This window comes from Trichosurus vulpecula, chromosome 6 (assembly GCF_011100635.1).
Source record: "Trichosurus vulpecula isolate mTriVul1 chromosome 6, mTriVul1.pri, whole genome shotgun sequence".
NCBI lineage: Eukaryota > Metazoa > Chordata > Mammalia > Diprotodontia > Phalangeridae > Trichosurus > Trichosurus vulpecula.
Window position 1 is genome coordinate 15,513,247 of NC_050578.1, and position 20,693 is coordinate 15,533,939.

Genomic DNA, 20,693 nt, shown 5'->3' on the forward strand with positions numbered 1-20,693 from the left:
TGTCTTTTGGTTTTATAGTCAGGAATTCCACTTTTTAAAGCTATTACTCAAAAGTACATACTTGTTGCATTGCTTCTGAGTAAGTCTTATTTTAGGGTTTGCATTTCTTCCATTGCACTTTATGCAGACAGGGTATATGGATATATGGAGAGGTAGAAGAAAACCTCAAGATGTCCAACTCCTTCATTTTACGTATTCATCTACATTGTAAGGAAACTCAAATCAGGTATTATGTGGGGGAAAACACTTTGAAAACCTTAGTGTGTTATGTAAAAGTCAGCTATGATGATTGCCATCATTATTACCAATCTCAAGATCATATTACAGCTAAGGAGTAAGCCCAGAATATTTTTTTAAGAAAACACTGATTATAAAAATAATGTTAAATCTACCAAGTTGTGGTTTTTTGACTATAGTAGAAGCACTGTCCTAACCCCAACCCTAATTCAAGTTAGGCTATTTTCTCAAAATGTATTGAGATCACCCTTGAATTTTGGTTAGCTTGTAGAATTAAAGATTAAGGCTGTTAATATCACTTCCTGGTCACCAGAAGGTAGCCAGGACGTACTCCATGTGCTGTCTCTGATGCTTGATGGCTAGGTCAAAATTGACAACTCAGGGGAGGAAGCTTTATTCTACTGAATTATCTCAAATCTTCAATGCCTATCCTTGTTGGATATCCATCTACAATGGCCAAGTAAGTTTCCTTTAGTAACTGTTGAATGCTTATAAGTATGTCATTGTGTTCCAGGTTCTAACATAAACTATTAAGGTACTAATCTGGCCTGAGTCAGGTCCAGCCCAGAACAATGAAACATACTAGATAGAATAATCCATGCTCTGGAAAAAAAAATTCTTTATTCCATTTGATCCAAGTCTCTACAGTTACATGAATGGCATAAACTGCACATGGGTTAACAACTCTGACTAGAGCTTGTTAGTTGTAATGTTGAACGAAAGATAATACAACCAAAAGCAATTTCATCAAATTCATGCATGACATTTTAATATAATTTTAAGGAAAGAAAATCTTCCTGCCATTTTGCATAAGAACACAAAGCTTAGGAAGACACTTTTAAAAACCACAGACAGGTAATTTATACACTATCATAGCAACACTGTTTTTGGTTGTCTTTTAAACATTTTTTTCTCACTATCACAAAATTCACTGTATGATGTTAAAACCTTGTGTTGAAAGCTTATGGAACATTTCTTTTTGTTTTTGTTTGACAGAACACACTGGTATACATCCATGGAATGCAGAATGTTAATACTTGAGCCCAATTTTTTTCAGGATCACCCACTCTACTTTAAGTTACATAAAAACTCCAAGATGGCAACTTGCATATTTCACAAAGATGAAAGTGAAAGAGTGCAATCATATTCAAGCATGTCAAAAATACAATACATCCAAATATTTATATATACATATTTTTTTCCTGGCATTTAACCCACAGCTTCTAACATTCTCATCTGCAATCCTAAGCCATTAGAGCTGATGTGTTTATAACATTAAAGATGTGGGTTGCCTGAAGGCACCTTTGCTAAAATCAACCCTAAAGAAAGACCAGCTGTTGCTATAAAAATAACTTAATGTATCAATTATATTTCATCATGTCTTTACTGAAAAGAAAAGATATGAACTCTTTTGGGCTAGTGGGGTTTCTTGCTTATCTAATTACCTGCAAGGGATCTTTTAATATTGCCACCTCTCCCCATATATTCCTCAATTGAATCTTGTAAATATAACAAAAAATATTGCTGAATATGGTTTAAGATTAAGGAAGACATTTTTCTTTTTTAATTTTACTGCATATATCACACAGATTTTTTTTGAAATTTTGATTTTTCTATGCTATATACTAATTTTGTATTTCATCCTAGTTCTAAATGGAAGCATCTCTTTATCCTTCAAGACTAAAGTGCATTTATAAATGGCTTAAGTAGAAATAAAACTCATGGTACAGGATCAAGGGAGGATACATGGATTTTTATATCAGGAGAAAATTTATTAAGGGCTACAATGTGTAAAATGGAATAGACTTATGCTATGTGGCTCAAGTGGGTAGAACAACTGGTAGAAATAATAGGGCCACAAATTTGGATTCAATTTAAGGAAACACTTACAAAAACAATTAGAGCTATTCAACAATGATGAATGATGAGTTTCCTTCACCAGAAGTATTCAAGCAGGAGCTTTCTATATTCTGGGATAGAGCATAGGACCAAATCTTGCACTAGAAAATGTATATATACTAGGTGTTCCTTTCCAATTTTCTCATTCTAATATAGAAATGATTATGTGAAATTGAAGAAAGAAATTGAGAAAATGGCAAAAGAAAAAAAATATATAGATTCTTGGAATCCACTTAGTTGATGAAAATATTGAGTGTTTTTTGACACTAGGTTCAAGTGTATTGAATAAAATGAGATGTATATTTCCATTCTGATTTCTACCACATGAGAACTATAAGAAATAATGGAAAGACTTCTTGTTAAAATCACTAGGAAACTTTCCAATAAAACTGGTCATTGTTAAGATCTGACAAATATCTGGCCATTTTGGAAAGAAATCTAATACTTTGCTATTTTGTAGCAAAGATATTTGACAAATGGATTACTTCATATAACTTTATTACTGCATTTTAGACACCACACATTATGCTTTCTTAATAAACAATCTGTTACATCCACTGAAACATACCAACATCATTGAAGATCTCTTATAACTTGAAATATGACTTTATATTTCCATTTTGAAATTACCCTTTTTGACTTCCTGGGTCATATTAACATAGGACAATCTATCACTCTAAAATCCCATGACAACAAATGCAGACCTTTTTAAGAGGAAAGTCCCAGCTTGTCTCTAGAGAGTTCTATTTCCTAGGTCCACTTGTGGAATATGAAATGCCCTCCTCTAGTGTCTGAGAGAAGTTTTGCTGCCTTAGACAATTCCTTAACCTTAGGGAATCATCCCTTCTGTATTAGCTTTTAGCCTTCTCAGGAACTGGTGCCTCTGTTTAACATACAAAATGTACAACAGAACAGTATATATTTACCTAAAATTTAAAGATGTTAAGGTGGGAGCAATTTGGATAATTTCATAGGTAGACCCTTCCAACTTTAAAATTTTAAAATTTATTGTGTTTCAAAATACAATCCTTAAGATTTTGGCAAGGTCAGTGACTAAAAAGGTCAGACAGCCTTCAGCCTTCTTTCCTTACCCTTTGCAATACCAACAAAAAGAAAAGAAAACAAAACACACACAAAAACCCAACTGAAATTGAGAGGGTCCTCTCTCAAAAAGGTGTGAAGGGAATTTAGTATTAAGGTCAATTCACTTTTATCTGTTAGAGGCCTGATTTGTACATTCAAATGTATTATTATTCATGGAGTCTTTGGAGGTTTTGTATTCCATTTGTAGCCGTGTTGTTTCCCTTTGTACTAATGACAGTCATTTCCTTTGAAGGCAGTTTAGTAGAACTGATCATATGTTTCAATATGCAGAATACAAATGGGACTATATCTTACAAATTTCTCACATGTGCAAAAGTTATATTTTGTAATTAACATTAGGACTAGACAGTAAAGGTATTTATTTGGTTAAAACTGTTCCGATGAGCTAATGTTACTGTGGTATTACACTCAGTGCCTTGCTTCCAAAGAAATGCATTGAGTATCTGGGGGTGATTTTTGGCACTGAGAAGAATGCTCATTGAATTAGTTGGGAGCTTCAAAACATAAGGTATGGTTGTTATTATTAGCATCCTTAATTCTGTTCTCCATGGCTATGCACTAATGCCACAGGAAAAAAAAAATGGATAAAAGTGATATCCTTTCTAGCTCTAACATTGAATCTCACCATCATTGTGCTTTGTGTTGACTTGTATGGTAGTGGGGGCATTTTCCCACATTGGGTCCATTTTAAAATTATGTTGAAATTCTCCAATTTTTGGCTGCTGTAACTTTTCACCTGAATTGAATTACCTTGAGAAACTCAGGAGACATTTGGTGATTAATTAGTGTAATATTTACTTACAGCTCCATTTACTAAGAACATTGCTACAGTTTCCAAAAGCCCACAGTTTAGGCAGTAAGATAATGTAGTGAAATGCATATATTCCCAAATTAAGAAGTAAATTGTGATTTCTATCTTTAAAATTAGTGAATATGACTAAAAGAACAAGCTTGGGAATATAAACAAATTTGCTTAGTAAAATTAGACATGCTTTGACTTGCCAACAAAATTCCTGACTCATCCCCTCAGTGTACTGTCAAATGTACTTTATTTATATGCACATATTTCTGGTCTAGTTTTGGCTTCCTTGTCAGCTCCTTGAAGGTAGGTACCACTTTTCTGTGAAATATATTCCCCAAACATTTTGTACTCTACATGTAATGACTGATGTTCTTAAAATAGGTGCCAGGTCTGTGGACCTAATTAATTTTTCTTTTCTGGCTAAAGCAGATGATGAATTTAGAAAGCATATGCTAACATTTGTACTGTGAAGTATAAAAAACATATTTTAGAAGTTAGAAACAATAAATATTAAGTCTGTGGCTAGGAAATAATTGCTTTCAAGGCTAACATCTTTTTTATTTGTAACACAATGAAGGGATACTTAATGAATTTTCCTCCAATTTAGGATTGCCTGCCTTCTACCTCTCTAACTTAAGTATCTCGTAATCCATTTGTATTCTATTAAATAAGAGGTTCTTTACATTTTGGGGATTAAGACCCTTTGGGCAGTCTGGCAAAGTCCCATGGATCTCTTCTAAGAATAATATTTTTAAACAACTGAAAGATAAAATGCTGAATTTCATTAAAAGTTAGTGAAAGCAATGATATATATTTTTTTCATCCAAGTTTACAAGCCCTGTGGAATCTAAATGGTGTCTGTAAACCCCAGATTATGAGTCTCTGTGTTATGTATGTTTTGTGGGTATGGGTGAATTTCAAGGGCTTGGGTTTTCTGTTGACAGACGTAAATGGCTAATAGTCTTGAACAGATCAGGTTCAAAAGAACAGTTGATGTAAGGCAAAGGATATATGTCAAGTGGGAAAAGGTTGGGGGAATTGAACAGTGGGGATATAAAAGATGGGCTAGTCCCTAGTCCTCAAGAACATGGTAGTAAGAGGACAGCTCAATTCTGGGGAAGGAAAGGTGAAAAGGGGAGAGGAAATTGAGAGGGGAAAGATGGAGAAGAAATGAGAGGGATGCATTTTCTTTTTAAAGAAAAAGGCAGCTATACAGAGATGACTTTTCCTCCTTAGAAGAAAAACTAGTTGTAGATGGCAAAGGTTAACATAGCAACTGCCATTTAAATCAGCCTGCCACTCTTAGTTATGTCTTTTCTCTTTCCTGCAGTCTTCTCTAAGAATGTCAATAGCTATAGGAGATTAAGATTGTACCTCTGATTTCAATGGTATAAGGATCCTGGGTGAGCAAATGCTCTCTACCAATACAAATCAGCATCATCTCAGCTGCTTAGAGTCCGAGTTACCAAAGCATTGAGAGATTACATGACTTGGCTAGAGTCACACAGCCAGCATGCTGTCAGAGGTGAGACTTGGATCCAGGTCTTCCTAGTTTCAAGTCTAGCTCTTTATTAATTACACTTCATTGTTCCATGAACCTTAGCATATTTTAGAATGATGAAGATTCATTGACCCCCATTGTGTAGCCATGCTGCAAAAAAATGGACATACCCGCAAATGGAATCCTGGGAATTCTATACTTTAGCTTAGTCAAAAATGAAGTGAATAGGTAGAACTGAAAAGGAGATTAGGGATTGGGAACTTATTAAGAATTGGGAAGATCAGGAACTGACCACTGTGATCACCTGGATGTAACACTTGGATGGACAAATAATTGTACTAAAAAAAAAACTAGATATGGAATGAGAATCTGGGGACATATTTGCAAACATCTGATGGTCCTGACAAAGGTCTTTTAGGATCAGTGCTCAAGTGTTTTCTTGAGGGTGAGGGGAATGAGGCGATCCTATATTATAGGCTGATAAGACACTCAAGAATCTAGGGATGGTGAAGTAGTATATTTTATATTTTTGCTTATATCTTGAATCATATTATATATACATATATTGTGTACATATATATATCTCTCTGTGTGTGTTTTAAATATTTTAGATGTATGGACTGTATGTGTATGTACATAGAGATGTATGATGTACATAAATACACACTATACACACACACATACAAATATAAATATAGGTTGTACATGTAGGAATAAAGTCCTATGGCTACTTAAGTGTCTGGCTAGCTTCTTACCTCCTTGTGATGTTTTCTGGAGAGTTCATTTCTATCAATATATTGAGTCACAACAGCCATAGTTTTCATGTAGCTTCATGTTGATCCAAAATACTGATTGATTTCTAAAAGTCTTAATTAATCAGATCTTCCTTTTTAGGTTAAAAAGGAATTATGTTTGTCCTTAAAAAAAGATCCAATGAAAGTTAATGAGTTTAAAAAATATTTTTTACATTCAGGTGCAATTTTCTCATTTGACAGCATAGTCAGTAATGTGTATATTGGAGTGATCTCTTTTTAGAGGAAAAGTGTTTATATGTTGATATAGAAACAAGTATGAACAAGATTCCAAATCATTCTTGCTTGAACTTGTTTAAGAGCAATTATTTCACTGGAGTCATTTATGCTTCATCCTCGAATATAGAAACAGCTGATACCTGGAGTAGATTTTAGTAGCTGAAATGCAACATGACTATGTATATCTACATTCTATATACTTAACACATATTTGTTTGCTTGGGGATAAGACAACATATATTACTAATTAGGGGGAAATATTGATGTGTAATATGCTAAAGTACATAAGAATTGAATACAAACTGTTTTTCAGGGACACTTTGGAATAGCCATCCTTTTCGTTCCCTTTCCAGCTAAACCTTAAACACACACACACACACACACAGACACACACACACACACACACAGACACACACACACACAGACACACAAACACACACAGACACACAAACACACACACACACATGCATTCTCTAGGTTCTCATTATCAGTAAAATATGTTGCCAAAGTTTGGTTCACATGAACTGGGCTGCTAGCAATGCAGCATATGTCTGCCTCAAACACTCTTTTGCTTTTGGATACACACTTTTCAAAAATAAGGAAAGTTTATAGTAACAAGCTGTTTTAGCTGCAGTGTTTGTCTATAATGTCAAGATAACAAGCAACTTGTGTTCTATGTCTCACAAGAGACATTTGAGCAGTGAAAGTGGCCATGCTTAAAAAAAGATTATTAAAAGCAATTAGAACATAGTGTAATTAATTGCTGAAAAGGCCCAGGCATAATAACTGCTGTGACCCTTTAAATTGAGAAACATCTTTAGCTTTAAATGGCAGTTCTAGTTTTCAGTTTGGCAGTGTACAAAGATCAGAACATCAGACTGACAGATTTTGGGTTCAAGAAAGGGCTTTTACTAGATTTTCTACCGTGGTCTCAACTCTCCCAATGCAGAAATGATTCTTTGGAAGTAACTTGCCCTCTGGTGTCCCGTTGGGTGCATTTGTGCGATAATTAGCTGAAATTGTTTGTATTGCTTTTATAAAAAATAGTAGGTACTCAAGGACAATTTAATGGAGAAAGCAATCAAATCAAACCAGAATCCTAAATTCTATTTCATTTGTACTGTCAACATGGAATTTGGATGGTTAGATTTGGGACTTCTGATGTGCAACAAAAGTGTCAACTGATAATTGCACTTATTCTATCATAGTAAAACTTCTGGTTTGGGTTCAAACAACCCTAAAGAGCAACCAAATAATTGGAACCAAAATGTTGAGTTCCATTCAATTTGATGACATTGTGAAGACTCCCAAGGAAGCATCTTGTGCATTGGAAGAATTGTGCTCAACATTTAAGATCCCTCAAATTTGTAAAAGTAAAACTCAATAATTATGTGCTTTTGGGGAAAGAGACTCAATCCTGTAGCACATTTCTACAGCAAATTGAATTGTCCTTTTAAACTTGATTTGTTTTAAAAACTTATATAAATCTCATAAGAAAATGTGTTCTAACATTCATCTAATAATTCCATTGCAATTTGACCAAATCAATATCTAGCCTCAATTTTTAAATACTTTCTTTTACCTTTTCAGCCCCCATGCTATATTAAAATGTGACTATTTCACTGAACACTGAATATTTCATCTTCAGTTACAATAAAAATTTTTAACCAAAATCACATGAATAAAATTAAATAACTATCGAAGTCTAAAAAACCTCCCTTACATTTATCAAACATTTTTTGGGAATAATTAAAAATACACAGGTATAACGATTCTTTAAAAACAATGCATTCTGATTGAACTGACTGTAATTCAAAGAGAATAATAAAGGCTAAGAAGGGCATTCTATTGGCTAACTGGCCTCCTGGGCCATTTACATTAGTTAGCTAGAAAGATGACCTGGTTATGAAAAATTTCATAACACTAAATTATTTTTTTAAAAAATTAAATATTTTCTGTATTATAAAATTTGTTCTTCTCCTTCAGAGCTATTAGCTGGGTCAACATAACACCAAAACCAGAGTTTGTCTGATATATTCTATTGAAATAAGCAATGATTTAAATGGCAGGTAGACACAGTCTAAGAAAATAGCTTTTAGGGATAAACTTTATTTTTTACTACTTGCTGTGTGTTTTTTTAATACAAAAAGAATTCTAGGTAGATACTGCTTATACGGGACTCAGCTGGGGTGTTTTAAACCAAATTTAAAAAGGAAATAACACTGATTTTTTTAAAAACATAGGAACTCCAAAAAGTGGTGTATGGTACTACCACTATGTAATACATTGTACCATAAAACACATTGGCAGTTAAGCTTTCCTATATAATGATACGATCTACTATGAAAAAATTGGTCACTTTTAATTATTATGAAATACAAAGTTTATCATAGCTTATACTCATCTTCATTCATCTGTCTGATTATGACTCTGCATAGCAAGTCAAAATAGAACCTCTTTTTCATATGTCTCTTTAAAACACCTGTCATCACCTACACATGCACATGCACTTATGCAGGCAAATGTGCACGTACACACACACACATACACACACAACCAAAACATATATAACAGAGATATTTCCTGCTAAATGGAACAGCTAAGCCTCAATACATCTGGAGACCTAGTCTTGCTGCTGATGAATATCCTCGTGCCTAAGAATTTTGTAGATAACCCAATAAAAAATGTTGAAAATTAAAAAGGCTAATGGGAAGCAGGCTCGGGAAATGGTGTCAATCTTTTTGGCTCTGTCAAGGAATACCTTCCTCATTTCCTCGGAGGTTTTTGGTGTGATCTGGACAGGATTGTTTGGCCCCTTGGGGGTAACGCCATCTTTTGCTTGCAGACATGGTCCCATTCCATAAGCTGTAAAACTGAACCGACTTTCCCTTACCTCATCATCCTGTCACAAGAGAAACAAAAAGAATTTATATGTAATAGAATGATTTTCAGAGAGAAATGACCTGTGGTGTCATGGTATCTTTGAATTTTGATTTGGATAGATCTGTTTCTATATAGCTATAGAGATACACATATCTGTTTACATCTATCTATGCAATGATAGATACATGTGTATACATATGTGTATACGCAGATATAGGAAAAGGGACCGGACCTGTGATTTTATTGGGAGAAGGAACTTGCTCTACCAATGCAGGTTGTCATGTTCTCTGAAATTTATAATCACAGAGAGATTTCTAGAGTAGAGAGAGGTTAAGTGACTTGCCCAGGGACACGTAGCTAGTATGTATCAGAAGTAAAGCTTGAACCCAATTCACCCATCTCTATTCACTATGCCATACTGCCTCCCATAGGTACACATCATTTAAAATATGTAAACATGTTTATTATACATCACATGTCCTATATGTATGTATTTATATGCATATGTATGTGCGTTTATATGTTTGTGTGTGTGTGTGTGTGTGTGTGTGCATTTGTGTAACTCTACCACATCAGAAAACAAAGGCAGTACAGCATATTAGATAGAGTGCTAGGCTTAGAGTCAGGAAGAACTGGATTTAAACCTTTGAGATTGATTAAGCTGTGTGACACTGGAAAAGCCATTGAACTTTTTTGTGCCCCAGCAATTCTCAGAGACTTAGCTACTAAGCCATATGGCATTGATGATCTATGTCAGGGGAAGTTACTCCTACACCAGGAATTCCCCAACCTGGAAAAATTACAGATCTTTTCTTTACTTATTCCTATACGATTATAATTGTTTTAATGTTAAAGGCAGTTTTTCCTGCTATTTAATTTGTTACATTTGTCTTATACTACTATTAAACATAAACTGTCAATATGTAAAATATTGTAATAATGTAACAGGTTTTAAAAAAAGTATTTTGGAAGGGACTTTGATGCTAACTAAAGCCTCTGGTAGTGTCTCATTGACTGTAAAAACCTCCAGATGAAAAATCTTTTTTACGTTTTTCTATGATCCTATACACTCGCGTGTTGATAGACACATTTGTACATAATAAAAGTACGGTGTCCCATGACACTATATCAGGAGACCTGACAAATATTTTCACTTTTTGTTTGGATGAACCTCATTTTTTGTTTTTGTTAAAGATTTAATGGATTTGTTAGCCAAAGAAATCTTATTGGTTATTTTGGGGAAAATTTATTTTAGTCTTCCTGTGTTCTACTTTTCTATTTACTCTGAACTCTGACTCTATGTGTTCCTAACTTCTGTTGTATGGAAAATGAAGAATATAGGCTATGTAGTACCTTGCACAAAGTTAGATGTTTAATAAATGTCTTTGAAAAGAATGGTTTGAAATCTAAGCTTATGATTGGGTCAGCTGCTTTCCAAGCACCCTGGTTTTGTGACTTAAAAAAATTAGGAGACATTAATACCTATGTTTCATTGAACTTCGGCTTTGTTAAATTTCTTAATAATTCTAAGTTGTTAGAAAAAAAAACTTGTTTTTCCCCCCTGAAAAAGAGCAACTTGCTGAAAATATGCTGCAGTTGAAAAAAGCACTCATCTTTAAAATGCAAAGGGAGAAGTAACTTAACATTTTTTAAATAGTCACTAAATTTGGGAACTGAAATATCATTATGAGGTCTCTGTTTCTCGCTTAGTCATTAATTGATATCAAAAACACCAATTTTCAAAAAGGGTACACAAATTAGCCTAAATATGGTAGTAAGTTCATGGAGGTCAAAACGGTAAGTTACTAGAGTTGTTTAGAATATATAATACTTCATCAAGACTGTTTTCTTGCTACTGACAGTTTAAAGCATGGAAGATGCCACCTGTAGTTTTGCAGGACTTTTTCCCTCTCCATTTAAAGGTGGGGGGAAAAAGATAATAGGTTTTTTAATTAAAATAATAGGCAAAGTTATAATAATTAAGCACAAAAAAGATAAATTACTAAGAAAATTTTAATCATTTCGTGAGTCGATGTTGGAAATTGCAATGAGATTGAGGCCAAGAAAAATGCTAAGATCAAATTAATTTTTTTTCAGTAATTATGTCATATATGTTAATTTGACTTGAGAAAGTACAGTGTATCTAATTTGGGAAAGAGTTAAGTATAAAATTTATAGGCAATTACATATGTTGAATAATAATTGACATAAAACTGATGAGTCTTTAATAAGCATACCTTGGTGAGAAAATGACTCCTTTTTGCTCACACATAAATGCTTACATAGAAAATAAAGTATAAACAATTTTGTAAATAATGCTTTTTCCCCCCTCTGTACTCCAGATAGGACAGCTACCTCCAAATCTGAACTACTCTGACTGTTTGCTGCAGTGTGGTCCAATGGGGTCTCTCAATGTTTCTTTTTGCGTCTGAACCAAACACAAAAGGAAGGACTGCTAACTCATCTGATAATTTATCACCAGGGTATTCACATGGTTTTGAATACTTGGTTAGAGGCAAATTGCTAAATACCCAATGTGTTGACCTGATCCCAAGCTCTACAGATGATTTACTTGGTTAAATCACTTCTGTTGACTATCCTTTATAATAATTTAAAAAGAGACATTTACTCCAGTGTGGTGATACTTATTCGCATGAGCCTTTCAGAGAAATAAAACAAAAGAGCAATAATCTCTAGAGAGGACTTGATTATGACCCTGATTCCAATCTCCATTCTAGCTTTAACCTCCTTCTGGAAGTTTGAGCCCATAAGAAGATAGGTTTAGATATGCAAGGGACTTAATAGGTCATTAGGTTATAGGTTTAGAAGGAATGGACTGTGAACACCATCTAGCATAATCTTCTAATTTTATAGATAAGGATGCTGAGGACCAGGTAGCTTGAGTAATTGATCCAAAACAACATAGCAATCAATCAATAGGCCTTTATTAAGTACTTACAATGTACTATGCAATAAGTAGGAGAGTCTAGATATGAACTCAGGTCTTCTGACTCCAAATCCAGCTCATAATTTTACCTATCTCAAAGGAGCTATATTTCAAATTTCATATATACTCATGTACATGATAAAGCTTATGATCAAATTTTGTGTACTATACATGAATATCTATCAACTATTGCAGTTCCTAAATGCATATTTTCCTATTTCCTACAGAATCAAGAACAGTATTCATTTTCATATGTACATTTGACAATTTAAATAGTTTTCAGATAAGGCTAAGTTAATCCCATATTGCTTAGTTCTTGTCTCCCAGGGTATAATTAAATACTTAATTTAAAGTAAAATGCTAGAGTAAATTATATCCCAAGAGCTTAAGATAGTTAATAAACCCCTGAAGTACCTAACTTGAAGAAGCAGTATATGGATCAATAATAGTAGTATCATTTAGGTTGTGCAAATACAACTTATATAAATGTCTAATGAAAATAAAAATTTAGATACAGATTTTCTTAATACTTTACTTGGTAGGTTCATATTATAACTACTGGTGTAATTCTACTGTTAGATTCTGTATGCCCCACCCAAGTTAATCAGGCAAAAAGCTATGGGAAGAGTATATCAACTAGTATGCCTACATCCTAGCTGATGACATTTTTAACCTTCTTTACTAAAAGGGGTAACTAGTTGTGCAATGTTGAACAAGTTAATTGGCCTTTCTGAGCTTCTCAATCATAGGTTCATAGATCTAGACATGGAAAGGACCTTAAAGGCCATCTTAGTCCAATTTCCTCATTTTACAGAGGAGGAAAAAATTGACATCTCAGAAGTTAAGGTATTGTTATATGCAATATGAAAGGGATGGATCATACAATCTCTACAGTTTCTTTGAGTTCCAAATTCTTTGAAAAAGAATATGGAAATAACTTATGGTATGGGGTAGAGGGAATTAACATTAAATTTTTTGCAAGAACTGATCCTACTCTTCTCATTTTATATTAGAATAAAAGCATTCCAGAAGAAATAGGATGATGGTTGCTGCTGACCCAACTTGAACCTACCAGGTACCATGTCTACCCACTCCACCATGGTAATTCTCAAGTTATTTATTAGGTAATAAATTCATTGTTTCTATTAAAAACTGATAAAAATTTAACAAACAGTAATAGTTATTAAAATTTAATTATTTCATCACTTTATTAATCACAATTGCTCAGATTTATACAGAACTTTAAGGTTTACAAAGTGGTTTCCTTCCAACTCTGGGAGGTAGGTAGGGCATTAATTTTCTTGTTTCCAGTAACTAATCATAAATCCCTGAAATGCTATATATAGACTCACAGAATAGATATCATTTTTTGTTAGCTAGGAAAAAATGAATTTTAGAATAAAAGAATAAATTCAGATTTAATTTAAATGGGGAAGGATGGAAATGATCATTTATTAAGTGCTTACTATGTGCCAATGACTTTGCTAAGGACTTTATAAATATCTCATTTAATCTTCACAAAAACCCAGGGAAGTAGGTGCTATTATTGTCCCCATCTTATAGTTGAAGAAACTGAGGCAGGCAGAGGTTAAGTGACTTACTCAAGATCAACTAGCTAGTAAGTGTGTGAGATGGCATTTGAATTGAGGACTTCCTGATTCTAGTACCACCTATTTGCCTTAGGTTTGGTACAACTTAAGCCCTCCAATGTAATATGGGGATTTGGAATCAAAACCTGGGTTTGAATTCTGGGTCTATGTATTACCTGAGCGACCATGGGACAAGCTACTTCTCTTTTGTAATTTGCAATGCAGATATAATAATAGCTGTGTGACTTAGTATATAGTATTATTATTCTGTGCTTAAATCCGATAAGATTTTTTGATACTCTAAAGCTATGGTACTCAGAATGTCCCAAAAGCCTTAGTGTACTTACTAAATCTTTATTTAAATGCTTATGAATATTTAATATGAATTAAACTACTCTAAGACTTTTGGGTCATCCTGCATAGTATACCAGTTATTTTCTTTTCTGAAGCAAATTCTCATTAAAGCTTAAAAGGATAAAAAATATTTAACCATATTGAGTAACATTTTTTTAAAGTCAATATCAGAAATCCAAACAATTTTTTTAAATTTCTGGTTCTACCCAACTTTTATTGAGCCCCAAAAGTTCAAAAATAATAACAATCAATGCTAGAAAATTAGAAATAGTAAAATTATGTGTCATATCTGGCATGGCATGATGGAGAGAGTGCCAACTTAGAAGTCAGAAAGACTGAATTGTAAGTCCTAACCCTTGAAAGAATTTGTCTTCAGTGTACTTCCCAAGCCATTCCCCAAAATACAACTTAGGGAGAAGTTGTAAATCTGTATTAATGGGGGATTATCCATGGGTAGGCGTTCCTCATAGTAATTAAATCATATGTCCTGATCCTCTCCAACCTTCTACCACCCCATCCCAAAATGATATGTTTAGCTTTATATTTTCTTTCTTTTTTAACATCACAACTATGTTGTATTAATATTTACTGAGAGTTTTTTAAGGCTCCAAGAAGAGGTAAAAATAATGATGATGTCTAGCACATAGCACTTTGTAGGTTTACTGAGCCTCATAATAACCTTATGAAGTAGGCGAATAGCACTACCCTAAATTTAGGAATGAGGAACGGAGGTTTAAAGACATCAAGTGACTGTTCACACACTTACCAAGAGTTTAAGGTGGACTTTGAACCCAGATATTTTTGAATAAAAGTTCAATACTTATTTCACTATCACAGCTTGCATTTCAGAAAATAAAAATATTCTGTTTAAATTTTTTCTTAGGAAGAGAAGCATGAAAATATAAACTATTAATCTATAGAGGTTGGAGGGGATTAATAGTCATGATACATTGCAGAAGGTCTAACATATTCCAAAAACCACCTTATAAGTGAAATTATTAGTCCATAGTTAAGTATTAAATCACCATTTAAAGTGTCAACCTTGGAAGAGTTTCTTCCATGTATGTCTTCTGGGCCTCAGTTTTCTCACATCTAAAATGATCTCTCTGGTCCATTACAGAGCTAACATGCTATATAATTCAAGGTAACCTTCTAGTTGTTGAATGGGAAAGTAGACAAGGAGAAGAAAGTGAAGGATTGGAAGAAAAAATTTCATATTTGAGTTGAAAATTAACATTTTAAAGGTATCATCTGACAATTAGAATAGGTAATTCCCAGAAAAATTGCTAAGAAATAAAACTACAATCCTCACGAATTTTAGTGATGCAGTATTTTAAGGAATATATAAAAAAGTGACACAGAAAATCCATTGTAGGGTTATTCCTAGGGTTTGATGTTTCAACTACTCCATCAAAGTCACTCCAACATAACTGAGAAAGAATGCATTATTTAAAATCTGTAGACCAACCGTGTTTTGTGAAAATACCACAAGAATTGCTGAGAAAAATACAATCCATCCACATAAGTTCTTTTGCTTCACAGCAACAAATAATGTAGCACTCTGTGTTTATGTGTTTAGTGATTTTCAGCCACAAGATAGATCTTTCAGAATTCCTTATATCTTTATGGAAAATCAATCAACATTGTGTGTGCGCTAAAGAACATAATGTTGGCTAATGTGAAAGTTTATCTACATGAACTTTTCTTTTTATCATTTGCGTTATCCTATATTCATACATAAATGACTAGTTTATTGTAGCTATTTGTCTTGAAAACTTAGAGATAACTTCCCCAGATACTTTAAAAGGATTAATGGTGACTCAAAAAATAAAAGGATTTGTTATTATCTCCATAGATCTATGTGCTAGCCCATGGCTAGATCTATAACTATACAAAATAGCGTATAGTAATAATGCATAACAATATGTACTAGGAAATTATAATTTTCCAAAGTCACTACATTGTCAGGCTGCAATACCACTGAAATTATATTAGAAAAAATAAATTGAAGCATAGGAATTTTGTCCATATCTCTCACATGGTTCTCTCTGTGTTATTCAGAGACATTTTGGCATTTTGTGATAACCATATAGCAAAAGAAAACCTAACAAAATCATCAAAGAAGACAGCAATTTCCATCTAATACAACTTAGAAAAATGCACATACACTCACATACAAACTCACAGACCACTCAGCGATGAACATCTACCACAGGGCATGTAATTAGCACACAGTACTCCCCAACATTGTGGGGTGGGGAAATCTGGATGAAGGGCAAACTTTCACTGTTATACAAAAAAATAGAAGATCTTATTTAGCAAGGGAGAAAGATGGCAAATAGAACATTAGAATAAAAGACCTGGACCAATAATTTCCTTTGTAATAATGTTCTGGTGCGTCTTTTGTAAATGGCATCCTAGTGTCCTCTTATCATCAAAGATAATTTGAGCCCTATGCTATTTTATTCATTCTAACTGTCCAACAGAAAAATAGTAGATGTTAGGAGAATTTTAAATTAAACCCTAAAGAGAATAAGGAGAATTAATTAAATGGGATAAGTTTTAGACCAATATTACGTTTAAGTGGGCATCTGAATGGGAAAACACAATTTGATATACAACTTGGAAAGTTAAGGACTGAATTCAGGCACCCAAAAGATTTTAGTTCATGAACTGGTTACTAAGAATTATTCCTTTTCTCTCTCCCCCTCCCTCTCTCATTCTCATTGTCAATCATCTCTCACTTCTTAGTGAAGAACTGAACTTAGCATTTCATTGATGAAACAAGCCCCCTTTAAAATCACAAGAAGTTTGCCTCTTGTGGGGCACTGAGAGTTTACATGACTTTCTTGGGGTCACAGGGTATAAATCAGAGGCAAGATTTAAAACCAGATCTTCTTGCCTCATTGGCTAGCTCTATAGAGCTAGCCATTGTCCCGCTATTCCTCTGTCTGCTTTGTTATTTAGTTATTAAATATTCATTTAAAGTCAAAAGATTAATTTCTAAGTAATCTATTTTATAGGTCTACTTTTTACCCAAGCTGCTTCGAATGTTTAGAGATATACGGTACAAACCAGTTCTCTCTGAAAAGCTCATGGGCCTTTGACTTTAGAAAACATGTTTCAGTTATTACGTCTGAGTACCTCCACCAATATATTAACAATTCTAGTTTTTTATCTGTAAATATAGATAACATTCTTCCCTTTCATCATCTGACTCTGGTTTGTTATCCTTTCAGTGTGCATATCACTCTTTTGTTTCTAGTTCAGCATTGTTAACAGATTATTATTTGGCTTGCTCCTTGAGGGAGAAGTTAAGAAATAATCCCAATTATTAAAAAGGTCTATGGACATCAGAGGCTTAAGGAATGTAAAGGAACTTTGAGGTCAGTGAGTTCAACTTCTGCCTCATTTTGTAGATGAGGAAACTGAGTCTTATGATGGGTAAGTGACTTGCCCACAGTTAGCAAAAATCTGAGGCACATTACGAGCCTAGGTCTTCCTGACTCCAAGGCCAGCTCTCTGTCCTGAGTGATGGGCACATTTTCAGTAACTCAAAATAATCAAAAATTTATTAGAAATTAGGCTACTGTAGAATGTTTGGTTTGTGCCCAACTTCTATGGAGCAAATGTAGTCAGACTGTTCATAATATGAGTTGACACAACTGATAAGATTTTAATTATCAGTAGGTATGTATTGGATGCTCTTGAGGTGTATGAATCATGAGGAAATGGTTTGCCTGTTTTTTTTCCCCACTGGAGTGTTGCTTGTATCTTTTGGTAAAGCAACCTTTAATTGAAGTTTTTTCCCCCAGAGATAATAAAAACATAGTATGGCCTAGATGAAAAATAATAATAGATATTTCCCAAAGGCAAGTTCTTGCCATGCTACAGACATTATGGTGCATGCAAATCCCATGCAATTAAATGACAAATTATTAGTCTAGCAAATAACTCTTGCATGGCAATTGTATATTGTAATTTAGTGTTAACTGGAAACCAATTCAAATATCAAACATAAAACAAGGCTGGGAAAAGCCACCCATTTGAGAAAGACCATGCAGTTTTAATGGCAGAGGGAAAATAGTATGGAATTACATGCTACAAAATAATTAAACAGTCTATAAATCATTTCAAATTTCTTCTGTCAAACAGCATTAGAAGCAAAGTTAGCTCCCATGAAATAAGTATTTTTAGTATACCCAAATGATGACATACCATTTTCCATTAGCACAGACAGCACACAGAACATGTCCACCTTTCCTCCATTTTCATTGAATCATTTTTATATGGTGTAGTATTCTCCCCCAAGCTAAACACCATATGTAGCACAGTATGCCAAGACATACTTATTGACTTATGCTTCTCCCCCCCACCACTCTAAGCATTTGTCCTCATTTCGTATGTGGAACTTAGTTTGCAAACAGAAACATTCATTTGTCTGATGTATCTCAATCAAAATCCAACATGAGGAATTAGGTACACACACATATGGAATCTGAAAAGACTTTTTTTTCTTCCAATTAAACATTTCAAGTCAAATATAGGATTGCCTTGGAGCAACTTTCTTTTTTATAAAAAAAAATGGGAAAGAGAAAGAAAAATAGATAATTTTTTACTCATTTTGATACTACTTAGTTTGGGTAAAATGTGTCATTGTTTTCATTTTGAGAATAGTTATGAAAATATGAACTGTTTTTCTTTAAATATATATTTACCAGAAAAGCTTGAGCTTGCAAAGAGCTCAGAAAAAAAAATAGTTAAGGTGATAGTTAAAATGCCTCCCCTGAGTGAAAGAAAACTGAAATGGGACAATTTTTCCCCCATAAGGAAAAGAAAATAAAGGAAGGAAAGGTCCAAGAAACAGCTAAGACTGCTGATGATTTGTTATTACTTTAAAAGAAAAATGGGCTTCGTTTCCCCACCAGACACTGCCTACATGCAGAAATATGCTGTTAGCCTTTAACTGATGACCACAATCTTCTAGTTGAAGTTAAGAAAGTGAATTTACCGTGTCTGAGAAACGGTAAAACTTCTCCAATGCAAAAGCTTCTGTCTGTGGGAAGGCAAAGTGGACCAAAAGGGATTGAGAAATCAGAATCAGGTAATGTATAATTCAATAAAGTTGCACATTTGGTTTGAATTACGTAAAACATCTTAACATAGGTTATCAAAGAATCGATTCTTCACAGAACCAGGACTTTGCCCCTCAGTTACTACTGAACTTAGAAAATTCCAGAAATTTTTTCCTTAACCTTCCTGAAGGTTTTGAGTCATCTTCTTCATTTTTTACTTGTAATATATACATATATATGAACATATATACATACATGCATATTTATGTGCCAAATGCATATTTTTTCAAATGGTCCAAGTCACAGTTTGCTATTTCATATTCCTAACACTTCCACAAGGTAGAAATATTTTGATGTGAAGGGGAAAAGAATCCATCACACTGAGGTAAAGAGCAGTTAGTCTGTTAATTCCATTTAAATCACTAGTCACCGAAAATTGAAGTCTTTTGACTTTTAGTCCACCATTTTATCCATCTAATCATGCTGCTCCCATGATTCATGATAGGTATGGTATATGTTTTTCCTTTTATACCATCCTGTACTGCATACATTGACTTCTTCTAAATCGAATGCCCCCATCTTAAAATATTTGGTGTATAATCCCATTTCCCTCTAATTTCCAAATACAGAAGAGATATGAATACTAATTGAAAAAGGAAAAAAGACAAGTAAATCTGGAAAAAAAGTGAAGAGAATAAGTAAGAATTCTTTCTCCCACCATCCCTAAAAAAAAAAAAAACAAAAGTGGGAAGGAGAAAAGGGGCACTGTATTATTTATAATCAATAATGAAAAATAGCTTTATCAGTTGACAGCTGAGGAGTCAGGAAAAGAATCCCAATTCTTGGGGTAAGATTTTTTTAGTTTTGTACTAGAAAAGTAAGAATCAGAAAATAATGTTAAAAGAAAGAGAGTGGAGAGTAGGGGATGGAAGGGGAAGTAAAAGTAAAGGAGGATAGAGAAGAGAAGGGAGGGTGAGAATTAGAGGAGAGAGGGTGGAGAAGAATAAAGAAGGAAGATTTTCATATTTTAAAACCTATCTATCTAACATGTTTCTCAGTATACCACTTAATAGGGTCAAGTTTTGACAAAATATTGTATAAATGAACAACCCTGAGGTTTCTGTTCTTGACCTTTCACCAGATTCTTCTAGTACTCTTCCCATAGTACAATGAAATAGACATTTCCAGAAGCAGCATTGGCTCTTTTCTGACTGTAAGACATAGCTGGATAAATAACCAGTTTGATGTACATGAAATATTAAGAAATGACT

At 33.7% G+C, this 20,693-nt stretch overlaps 1 protein-coding gene across 1 annotated transcript in view; it reads right to left on the minus strand.

Moving 5' to 3' along the window:
• Window positions 1-9,059: 9,059 nt before the first annotated feature.
• The window catches only part of GLRA3 (glycine receptor alpha 3), a 139,338-nt gene continuing 127,704 nt past the window's right edge, over window positions 9,060-20,693 (minus strand). Inside the window, exons 8-9 of the mRNA XM_036764004.1 lie at window positions 12,203-12,208; window positions 9,060-9,476 (exon numbers count right to left, since the gene is read on the minus strand). Coding sequence (XP_036619899.1) covers window positions 9,198-9,476; window positions 12,203-12,208 — 285 coding nt within the window. The 3' untranslated portion in view covers window positions 9,060-9,197. The remainder of the gene's footprint in view (window positions 9,477-12,202; window positions 12,209-20,693) is intronic.